Genomic DNA, 12,185 nt, shown 5'->3' on the forward strand with positions numbered 1-12,185 from the left:
GAGTAGGGCCTTGCTAGGATGGAAGCTGCATTGCTAAGAGAGTACCAATCCCTTAAGTTCTAAATGTTTTCCAATTTCCATTATGATTTTCTGACCCATGAGTAGACTGGAAGAGTAGAAATATGAGGGTTTACTAGCTGTCTGTTGGTTACTGATTTCTAATTTAATTCCATACTGGTCAGAGAACATGGTTGCTATGATACCAACCCTTAGACATTGTAGAGAGACTTGCTTTATGACCTAGTATGTTCAATTTTTTGTCAACTTTACACATATCCTTGTGTATATTTATTCTATGGTTGCTGAGTGCAGTGTTCTATTTGTATTCATTAAATCAAGCTAGGTAATTGTGTTATTCAGATCTTCTAGTTCCTTAAAGATTTTTTTATCCTCTTAATCTATGTATTAGTTTCCTTTGGTGTTGTAACAAATTACCATGAGTGATGTGGTAAACAACAGAAATGTATTCTCTCACAGTTCTGGAAGCTAGAAGTCTGAAATCAAGGCACTGGCAGGGTGAAATTCTCTGGAAACTCTAGAGGAGAATCCATTCTTTGCCTCCTCCAGATTTGGGTGGCTGTTGACATTTGAGTGGGAATGTGGCTCCATCACTCCAGTCTCTGCTTCTGGGGTCACATTACCTCCTGTTTTGTCTTCTCACATCTCCCGCTGCCTTTCTCTTAGGAGGACACTTGTCATTGGTTTTATGGCCCACTTGGCTAATCCAGGAACCTCTCATCTCAAGAGCTTTAATGACATCTGCAAAGACCCTGTTTCTAAAATAAAGTAAGATTCACAGGTTCCAGGGATTAGGACACAGATATATCTTTTTGGGGGCTACTATTCAACCCACTGCAATCTATTAGACAGAGATGTGAAGATCACCTGCCACGACGGTAGACTGCTCTTCCTTGTACTTTCATGAACTTTTGCTTCATATATTTTGTGACCATGTTATTAGAGGTATATTAATGATTTGTATCTTCCTTGTGTATTGAATATTTTATTAGGTAGAAACCTCTTTATCTCCAGTCACAGCCACCCACCCAGCTATATAAAAGTCTATTGATGATAAACTATCGGTTGATGTTTGTCTATAAAAGATTCTAATTTGTTTTCCTTTTCCACCCTCTTTTTTTTCTGGGCACAGAATTCTAAGGTTACATTTTTTCCACCCTTAGCATTTTACTCAATTATCTTTCACTTAAGAAAATATTCCAAAAATTTCCCAGGGCCAGAGAATTAGTATAGTTCCAGGCCCATGTAATTAAAAACATGCACTGCTTCAAAAAATATGTGCCACTAATATGTGGGAGCACCGTCTAGAATTAAATCATTGTTAAGTGATTGGTAAACAGTTGCATTAAGTAGAGCACTGAATACAGTTGGAAAAACATATGTAGAGAAGCCCAAATAAATGTGGACATTGAAGTACATCCGAGATAATGATTTTTCAGCAGCTGAAGTGATTTTTCACATTAATTACACATGTGTGGAAATAAAGATTCATTATCTGCTAGAGTCAATAATAACAGGTTTTTCTAGTCAACTTTATCACCAGTAGCTAGAATGAGCTATAAACACAATAAACAATAACATTTGTTCTCCTGTAATATACTATTGCTATAATTTGAGAATGCAGAGAAATTAAAGAAATTATGTAGTTACATAACCTCTCCTTTTTGCGCCCCCAGGACTCTCACACAAAATCTCAAATTTGTAGTCAGATTTGTTGAACACTGTGTGAAGCTTGGCATTTAAAAATTTAAAATTACTGGCCTCGGTGTATAGAGAAATTAAGGAACTTGAAAAAAAAAGTCCATGAATAGCTCAAACGCCTTTTTTTTTAAGCCACCTTGCTATGTTTCGGTTTTTATTCTTGGTTTCGAAGGTTTCGGTAGTATGGGCTGAGAGGCCCACCAGCAGACCCATCAAGGGCCAGCCAGGGCAGTCCCACCCTTTTATAATGTGCGAACCCAGGCCTCTTGTGGCCTCTTAGCTCCGTGTCAACCAAAGGCCGGGGCCGCGAGACCCTATGCGGTACGAAGACCCAGTAAATGCGGCGGGCGTAAGAAAACCACCACAGAAACGGGAGCCTGTACCACAGCGAACGCCAGAGGATCTGGGGCGCATCTTCAGGAACGGGCCAGATTCCGGTCGCCCTGGTAACCAGACACAGAACGCGCGTGCGCAAACTCCCTTGTCACGTGGGGCCGGACCGGGGGCGGGACCGACGCCCGCTCCTCCGGAGCCGGGGCCCCTCCTCTCTCAGCGCGGGGCCAGCGGAGGCGAGCCAAACCTTTGCCCTTTTGCGTGGGGGTGACTCACCGCTCCTGCCCCTTTTTGCTTTGCTTTCTCCTGGCTCGTTCCTCGCACCACGTGCCCTCCTGGCCGCTCCCCCAGCTACCCTTTCCAACCGCCTGTTGGAAGTTGCTGTAAAATGTCGTGAGGGGCGCTGCCGCTTTACGGCTGCCTCTCCCAGGCTAGAGCCCGGGAGCGCCCACCGCCGTCAGCCCTGTCTCTAAGAGTCGGGCCGGCGGAGACGGAGAGACCCGGCGCGCCGCTCCCCTGCCCGCCGCGCCCGTGCCGGCCCCCGGCGATGTGAGTTCGAGGAGGCTGCGGTGCCCCCTGGCCCGGGGTTGAGACGGGCGGCAGGTGCCTGTGAGGCGGGCGGGTGCTGGGGGCCTGCAGGATGGAGGAAAGCATGGAAGAGGAGGAGTGGGGCAGCTACGTGGCGATGATGGACGACCAGAACCACAACAACTGGGAGGCCGCGGTGGACGGCTTCCGGCAGCCCCCGCCACCGCCGCCGCCCCCCTCGTCGATCCCAGCCCCTGCGCGAGAGCCGCCGGGGGGGCAGCTGCTGGCGGTGCCCGCGGCCTCGGTGGACAGGAAAGGCCCCAAGGAGGGGCTCTCGATGGGGCCGCCACCACCGCCGGAGGCCAATGGGGTGATCATGATGTTGAAGAGCTGCGACACGGCCGCCGCTGTGGCCAAGGCGGCCCCCGCCCCCACCCCCAGCTCCACCATCAACATCAACACCTCCACCTCCAAGTTCTGTGAGTCCAGCCTCTCCCCAGCAGCCTTGGCTTTTCTCCTCCCCACCCGGACGCCGAATCCACCCTTCTCGGCCAGCCCCGCTTCCTTTGTTTCAGGCCTGGGTCTCTCCTCCCCTCCCCGCCTCCCTCCCCCCCCCCCTCCCCGCCTCCCTCCCCCCCCCCCCCCTTTTGGTGTCTGCGGCCAGCGCCGGAGCGGCCCTGGCTTCTTGTGTTACCTGGCCTAGAGAAGCAGCCTGGTGTGCACACAGCCCCAAGTTCTCCTGCAAATGCGATCTTTATCACAGCTGGCTATCTCGCAACATTAAGAAGCTCTTCTCCGTTCCCCCTTCAAAGTTTCGCCTTCAAACGTGAGGGGAAAATAAGGCCTTCTGAGTTTCGTTAGGGAGAGTCTTTTTTTTTTTTTTTGTAACCAGATTGAACTCTGTCAATTGTGTTCTTGTGCTTTTAGCTAGTCTGCGTTAAAAAACTCAGGAATTAGAAAGTTGACCAATGTCTACATCTCGTTCTTTCCCTTCTTCAGTGTACACCTTCTGCGTCCTGATAGGGAAATGTAGGAGTTGTTTCTTCGGTAACACCAATGCGGTGGGAACGACATCCGTTTTGAAGCTCATAACGTACACAATTACTTTTCAAAGCCTACACTCATAAGAATAAGCCATTTAGCATGTGTCCAAATCCAAGATTATGTTGAATGTTGAACTTTATGTTAGTGATCTGCCTTCCCTTAATGTTCAATTGCGAGCAGAAAGATTGAAGACCAAAATCTGTTTTGTAATCCCAAACTGCCCCTAACCAGGAGGTATGCTTCTATAACTAGGGGAAAAAAGTGCTTTTGCTTTGAGTGGGTTTTTTTGGAGGTGGTGGTAGTGGTGAAAAGTGACCATGGCAGCCAGATTTTACTCTCCTATTAATAACTGCAGGTTTTGAATAGCATCTGGTAAAGCAACTGGAGATTTCATTTCTAGTTACTAATTTTATCAAGCGGTACCAGTAATTGTCCAATTAGCTGTGCAGAGAAAATATCTGCCTTGATTCAGATGTACAATTACAGCTTTACACTTTCATTTTTTTGGTGGGGACAAGCACATAATATCATTTATTTGCCTTCAAGATAAAGCTTTGGTCAAGGACTTTCATGTGTAGGTATGGTTGGTAAGAATCGGATATGATTTTTTTTTTTTTGTATCATGCATATGTGAGAATAATATAGTTTGTGTATTGAAGTCTATATATAGTGAAACCAGGCCTTGGACAGAGTGGCCAGGTGACTTATCTAAATGCTGACAGAAGCTTGTTTTAGTGCTTATATGCTTCATTTGAAGAGTTCAGAAAACACCATCAAATTAAGAGCAGAAACCAGTGAAATTAGGAACAAAAGATTTGCTGAACCAAAAGATTGTTCTTTGAAGATTAATAAGCTAGACCTCTGATAAGATTGATCAAGAAAAAAAGATGCAAATATAATTAAGGGAAAATGGGAAATAACTACAAGCATGAGAATTTTTTTTATTTTTTATATTTTTAAAGATTTTATTTATTTATTTGACAGAGAGACACAGCGAGAGAGGGAACACAAGCAGGGGGAGTGGGAGAGGGAGAAGCAGGCTTCCTGCAGAGCAGGGAGCCCGACACGGGGCTCGATCCCAGGACCTTGGGATCATGACCTGAGCGGAAGGCAGACGCTTAACGGCTGAGCCATCCAGGTGCCCCAAGCATGAGAATTTTAAAAAAGAATTTTATGAACTATGGGTTAATAAATATGAGAGCCTAGATGAAAAGTATAAATTCTTAGAAAAATACAAACTGAAAGTTGGTGTCAGAAGAAATGGATGGCTTGAATTAATATTTAACAAACTGAAATGGTAAAGACCTCCACTTTCAAAAACTGGGCTGAGATCAGTGAGTTGCTTTGAACTTTAACAATTCCTTTTTACAAGTTGTTCTGGGAAATAGAGAAATAAAAAGATGCCTAGCTCAATTTATAAAGTTAGTGTTAGTGAAATCTTGATTTTAAACCTAGGTAAGGACGATATGAGAAAATTATAGATGTGTTTCAGTTATTAGCATAGATATGAAATCCTACTTCATGTCTGTGTTAAGGAAATCATGATCCATGGAGTTTAAGAATGTAGATATGATTCAACATCTGTTTACTATTAATGTAATTTATCACATTAGTAGGCTAAAGGAGAAAAATCGTGATTATCTTGATACCATAAAAACATTCAATAAGATCAACAACTATATATGATAAAAACTCTTAGCAAGCTTGGAATATGAGGTAACTAGATCAAGGTCATTACCAAAAACCTACAGCAAATAATAATACTTAATGGAGAAATTTTAGATACATTCATTTTAAGATCAGTAACAAGGATGCCCTCTATCACTGTTGTTTAACACGGTAAGAAAAGTCCTGGCTAACACTACAAAGGGAAAAAATAAATATGAGGATATGAAGGGAAGCATAAAAACTCATTATTTGCAGATATTATCACTTATCTAGAAGAACCATTAGAATCCAGAGAAACTGGGGCGCCTGGGTGGCTCAGTTGGTTGGGCGACTGCCTTCGGCTCAGGTCATGATCCTGGAGTCCCTGGATCGAGTCCCGCATCGGGCTCCCTGCTCGGCAGGGAGTCTGCTTCGTCCTCTGACCCTATCCCCTCTCATGTGTTCTCTCTCTCTCATTCTCTCTCTCTCAAATAAATAAATAAAATCTTTAAAAAAAAAAAAAAAAAAAAAAAAAAGAATCCAGAGAAACTATTAGAACTAGTAAGAGTTTAGCAGGGTTACTGGATTGAAGATCAAACTACAAAAATTAGTAGCATTTACTACACTAGCAATAACCAACTAGGAAAGGTAATCAAAAGTAAATATTGTAATAAATAAAAACATCAAAACTGTAAAGTCTCTAGGAATTAACACAAGAGTACATAAGAACTTTAAGAAGAAAACTTTAATTTTTTTTTTTTTTTTTTAAGATTTTATTTATTTGTGAGAAAGAGAATGAGAGACAGAGAGCATGAGAGGGAGGAGGGTCAGAGGGAGAAGCAGACTCCCTGCTGAGCAGGGAGCCCGATGTGGGACTCGATCCAGGGACTCCAGGATCATGACCTGAGCCGAAGGCAGTCGCTTAACCAACTGAGCCACCCAGGCGCCCTAAGAAGAAAACTTTAAAACTTTAATAAGGAACTAGAAGAGGATCTAAATAAGGAAAAACTTTCCACGTTCTTGGGATATGTTTGTTTATTATTATGAGGGTCATTTTTCTCCATTTTGATCTATAAATTTGATTAAATTGCCATCAAGATTCCAGTTGGTTTGTCTGACAAACAGTAACCTAAATCTAAAATTCATATGGCAGATGGGATAAAGTTTGTGAATAGCTAAAGCAATCTTTAATATTTGTTTTAGTGGAGCTTGCCTTATCAGAAATTAAGACACTGTTTCAAGGCTGTAGTAATAAAAACTGTAGTGTCAGTGCATGAACAGAAAAATAGACTTGGGGAACAAATAGAGAGCAGAGACTTGCCCATATGTGTTGAGGAACTTAAGGGTGGCATCATAAATCACTGGAGAAAGGAGTCATGTTAGGAAGAGTGGCTCACTATATGGAGTAAAAACAAACCTTACACTTTAGAAAGGATGGGTTATGGATAAATTAAAAAGACCTAAATGTGAGAGAAATTATAAAATTAATGGAAGACGTTGAAGAAGCTCTTTCCTAAGGGAAAAGGAAGCTTCAAAAATTTATAAAGGTAAAAAATGACTTCGATTATATAAAAACTAAAGATTTTCATTCAGTGAAAGACAAAGAATGAGAGAAGGTATTTGCAGTGCCCAAATTGATAAGGGATTAATGATAAGGGATTAATATGTAGACTAGACAAGGAACTACATGTCAATAGAAAGAGGGCAGCAACCTCTGTAGAAAAATAGTCAAGGGATATTAATAAGTAGGTTACAGAATAGTAAATCTTAACATGCATAGAAAGAGGTGTTTGGAATTATTAAATAATCAGAGACAGGAAAATTAAAAGAGTTATAGTGTCTTTTCCCACCTGTTAGGTTGGCAAAAAGTAGAAAGCTGGATGGCACCAAGTGTGGGTGGGGATACAGGATTTGCTGGTTGAACTAACAATGTAGTGGACCTGTGAGGTGTTGAGATGCCCACACTCTGTGGACCAAATAATGAAAGATAGCTGGAGTATTGATGAAGCCCTGAGCTATGACAGTCAAAGTGTATTTCTGGACTGTAAGATGAAAACAGCTTCCGGTGGTCTGTTTTTGGAATAGGTAAAAAGAAAGCATTTGTTAGCTTGATGGATGCATACGAGGTGCCAGGGATTGTGTTGATTGGTCCCAGTGAGACTGTATCTGGAACAACTACAATTGGAGTCACCACTTCATTTGGTTTACTATAATCCATAGTCATTCTTGAAAATCCAAGTCCTCTCCACTGGCTAGTGAAACAGAATGTCCTAACAATCCCCATCCCACTATCTTTTAAGTCTTTTTTGTTGGTATTGTCCTCCAGTTTCCACAGAGATGTGCTGTTGCTTTGGATTTATTATTTTGTTAGGAAGGAGCACATCTAGGGGATTTTACTTGGCTTTTTTTTTTTTTTTTTTTTTTAAAACACTTGGCCCTTCTTATGCTGATAACCCTTACTCCATAGTTTAGGGAGCCTTTAACTGTGTTCAAGAACACAGGGTGGGTCCATGGATTCATTGGGTCCACTGTGAGATGGATCGGAGCCAAAACACTTCTTTCTTCATAGGACATCACAGCTCTTGATCTGACTGGTTTACCACAGTGATCTTCTGGTCCTTAAAGGTTAGCATGGGCTTAGAGCCAGTGCTGAGTAACCCCTAAAAAGCCCGAGTGATTCTGTTTCCCACATGCACTGTCTCCTTGATGAAAAGCTGCATGTTCTCTCGGAAAGGCTAGGAGGAAGACTTCAAGTATGCTCTTGATGCAATGTTGTAGGGTCCTGCCTCGGTAGAACCCATTGTCTCCTTTTTTCCCAGGGGCTCGGTGTCTTTGAACAAGCTCAGCCTGTGTATAGGTGACATGCCATAATTCTTACATTGTGGCCACTTAAGTCAGGCCTCAGTTTGATAAACCTAGAGTTTTTTTTGTTTTTGTTTTCTTTTTTCCTTCTCATCAAGTGTACTGCCCACCTGTTTTTCCTTAGGACACCATGGTTAGCCACCACCAGAGATCCAAACCATTCTGATGATAGGTCTGGCCCTCTTGCTTGCCTATTATAACCATACCTACTTTTTATCTGAGGATTAAGTGCTTCTACTTATCCTTTGTCACTCTGGGAATCGCACTATCCCATTGAAATCAGGGAGCCCCCCCTCTAAAGGCAGTATTGGCCATCTTTAACCCAGAACTACAAAGGACAGCCACCACAGCAGTTTTCAAGGAAATCAGTACATCCTTCACCAATATATTTAATTCCTTGAGGAAGGGTCTTGGAGAACATTTATGTGTGTGTGTGTGTGTGTGTGTGTGTGTGTGTTGGATGTGATAAACACACTCAAACATTCTTCATAAGTCTGGATTGATTGATTCTACATACTAAGGAACATCTGGTGTTCCAACCACTTCTTCCCTCCCTCTTCCTCTTAATTCTCATTCTCTTCTTCCTCTTTTTCCTTTTTGTCCATTTCGTTCTTTCTCATACACCTTTTTCCCTTTCTCTTCCATTTATATTCAGTAAATTGTACCCATTTGAGGCATAACATTTTATCTAGGATTTGAGCAAGCTAAAAGCTAGTCTGTTACTGTTACTACTGGATGCTGGCAGAAGCAGGAGACTCCTGGATCAGAGAAAGAAGTATGTTATTCATGGCACAGTAAATAGTGTGAAAGTCGGCATATTTGCATAGGTTTCCCTTTCCCCAAGTCTCCCAGAGGCAATACAGTATGGCCAAGATAGATGCTCCCTCACTGGGTGTGTGTTGCAGCTGAAGAATGTTGAACTTGGGGAATCCACTGCTTTTCTAGAAAGCAGTAAGTGAGCTTGCTCTTTGTTCAGGGGAAGACATTACCTTGTCTTTCAAGGTTACCAGCTATAGAATGGCTTAAGTTCAAGAGCAGTCGGTCTGGGCCTTGCAATCTTAGCACACTCAGCAAGACATGTAGGAGTGCAAGAAGCCCAAGGAAGACTCTCTCCACTAGTAACCACTAAAACAATCAATAGAACATTTTCACCACTAAAATACTTTTTATGCTTCTTTGCTTTCAGTACTCCTGCCCCTAGCCCCTCTGCTTTCTGCTACTAGGTTTTCTTATAAATGGTATCATACAATCTGTATTATGCTTGGCTTCTTCACCTTGTTTTTGAGATTCCTACATGTTCTTGCATGTTACTACTTTTTAGGGCTGAGTTCTGTTTTTGGGGGGGATACCACAAATTGTTTGTTCATATGTTGGTGATCATTTGGGTTGTCTCCAATTTGGGTTATTATGAATAAAGCTGTTATGAACCATCATGTAGGTTTTGTGTAGACATAGGTTTTCATACAAATACCTGTAAGTGGAATTGCTTGGTCATACATTAGCTGTATGTTTAACTTTATGTGAAACTGCAGCCTGTTTTTCAGAACGGTCGTATCATTGTACATTCCTGTTAGGAATGTGTAAAAGTTCCAGTGCTCCACATACTTACTGATATTTATACTGGGTACATTTCACATTCTTGGTATTGTAAGGTTTCTTTGTTTGTTTTAATTTTAGCCACTTTAGACGGAGAATAGTAATATCTCATTGTGGTTTTATTTTGCATTTCCCTTTTACACATGCCATTGGCTTTTTTCATGTGCTTATTTCCCTTTAATGTAATTTTGTGAGAATCTCTTTAAGTTTTTCTTGGGTTGTTTGTCTTATTGCAAGAATTCATCATTAATTTCAGGTACATATTCTGTGAGATACTATGTATTGTGATTGTTATCTCTGTGACAATGTCCTATGAAGAACGGAAGTTTTAAGTTTTGATGAAGTCTGACATCAGTTTTTCTTCTATGGTTTGTACTTTTTTTTATCCTAAGAAATATCCTAAGAAATCCCTCACGGTCAGGGAGATTTTTTTTTTCCTGTATTTTATTTTAGAAATCTTATGGTTTTAGCTTTTACGTTTTAGATCTAAGTTATGAGTTGATAACTGTGTGTAGTATAAGGATTGAAGTTCTTTTTTTTCTTTTATATGGATATCCAGTTGTTTCAGCACCATTTATTGAGAAGATTATCCTTTCCTCACTGAGTTACTTTGGCAACTTTGTTGAAAAATAACTGACCATATATGTAGTGGGTCTGAGTTCCATTAATCTGTTCTTTGGTGTATCATATTTAGGATTGTTGAATCTTCTTAATGAATTGGTTGGTTGATCATTATAGAATGTCTGTCTTTATCTTTGGTAATATTCCTTACTCTGAGGGATGCTTTTTTTTTTTTTTGATAAGCCATTCCCGTTGTTTTATTTTTTTTCAAGATTATTATTTGAACAATATATCTTTTCCTATTTTATTTTAACCTTTCTGTGTATTTAAAGTGCATTTCTTGTATACAGCCTATGGTTTTATTTTGCTTTTTTAAGTCTAGTCTGACAACCTCTGCGTTTTTTTTTTTAAAGATTTTATTTATTTTGAGAGAGAATGCAAGTGCATGCACAAGTTGGGGGAGGGGCAGAGGGAGAGAGAGGGAGACTCTCAAGCAGGCCCCATACTCATTGTGGAGCCTGATGGGGAGTTTGATCCCATGACCCTGAGATCATGACCCGAGCTGAAATCAAGAGTTGGATGCTTAACCAACTGAGCTACCCAGGTGTCCCAACCTCTGCTTTTTAATTGGAGCATTTAGACCATTTACATTTAATGTAATTAACAATGTGGTAGGGTTTAAATCTACCGTCTTCCGATTTGTTTTCTCTTTGTCCCCTCTGTTCTTTTGTTTTTCTTAAATTTCCTCTTTTCCTGTCTTCTTTTTCATTATTTTTTATGATTCATGTATGTCTTCATTTTGGTTTATTAGCGTGCCTTTTTTTTTTTTTTGCCTTTTTTTAGTTCTTATTTTAGTATTTACAATATGAAAATTAAGCATGTCACAACGTGCCTTCAAGTATTAGACCACTTCACATATAATGTAACAATCTTATCAGTATACTTCATTTCTCCCTCCTGTCCTTTATGCTGTGTTGCCATTGTCCTAATCGTACTTCTACTTATAACACACATCAAATATACAGTTACTAAGTTTGCCTAAAACATCCATTTATCTTTAAAAAAAATTTAGGTGAAATTCATGTAACATAAAATTCACCATTTTATTTTATTTTATTTTATTTTTTTTAAAGATTTTATTTATTTATTTGACAGAGAGATAGCTAGAGCAGGAACACAAGCAGGGGGAGTGGGAGAGGGAGAAGCAGGCCTCCCGCCAAGCAGGGAGCCCGATGTGGGACTCGATCCCAGGACACTGGGATCATGACCTGAGCCGAAGGCAGACGCTTAACGACTGAGCCACCCAGGCACCCTAAAATTCACCATTTTAAAGTGAACCATTCAGTGGCATCTAGTACACTCACAGTGTTGTGCAACCATCCCTTTATCTGGTTCCAAAGCATTTTCATCACCATAAAATAACATCTGGTACCTGTTAAGCAGTTATTCTCCATTCCTCCCTTCCCCAGCCTTTGGCATCCAGCAACTTGCTTTCTGTCCCTATGGATACACCTATTCTGGACATTTCATATGAATGGAATCATGTAATATATGAAATTTGTCTTAAATAATCAAAAACTGGACAATAATTCTTTTTTGTTTGCTCAGATAGTTACTGTTTCTGTCACTCTTTATTCCTTTGTTTGGACCCAAGTTTCCACCTCTTATATTTCTTCTGTCTTGAGAACTTACATTAATATTTCTTACAGGGCAGTCCTTTTGTCCTTGAATTCAGCTTCTGTTAGTCTGCAAAAGTATATTAGTTTCATTTTCTAAGGATATTTTTGCTGGATATAGAATTCTAGATGGACAGTCTTTGTTTTATTTTGTTTTTGTTTTTCAGCACTTTAAAGATGCCTTTCCATTGTCTTCTGGCCTGCCTTATTTCTTATAAA

At 40.7% G+C, this 12,185-nt stretch overlaps 1 protein-coding gene across 1 annotated transcript in view; it reads left to right on the forward strand.

The window, feature by feature from the left end:
- The first annotated feature begins 2,251 nt into the window (after positions 1–2,251).
- The window catches only part of CACUL1 (CDK2 associated cullin domain 1), an 80,457-nt gene continuing 70,523 nt past the window's right edge, over positions 2,252–12,185 (forward strand). The window contains exon 1 of the mRNA XM_036106380.2: positions 2,252–3,059. Within this exon, the coding sequence (XP_035962273.1) occupies positions 2,693–3,059 (367 nt within the window). The 5' untranslated portion in view covers positions 2,252–2,692. The remainder of the gene's footprint in view (positions 3,060–12,185) is intronic.

The sequence above is a fragment of the Halichoerus grypus genome, chromosome 7 (genome assembly GCF_964656455.1).
Source record: "Halichoerus grypus chromosome 7, mHalGry1.hap1.1, whole genome shotgun sequence".
Lineage (NCBI taxonomy): Eukaryota > Metazoa > Chordata > Mammalia > Carnivora > Phocidae > Halichoerus > Halichoerus grypus.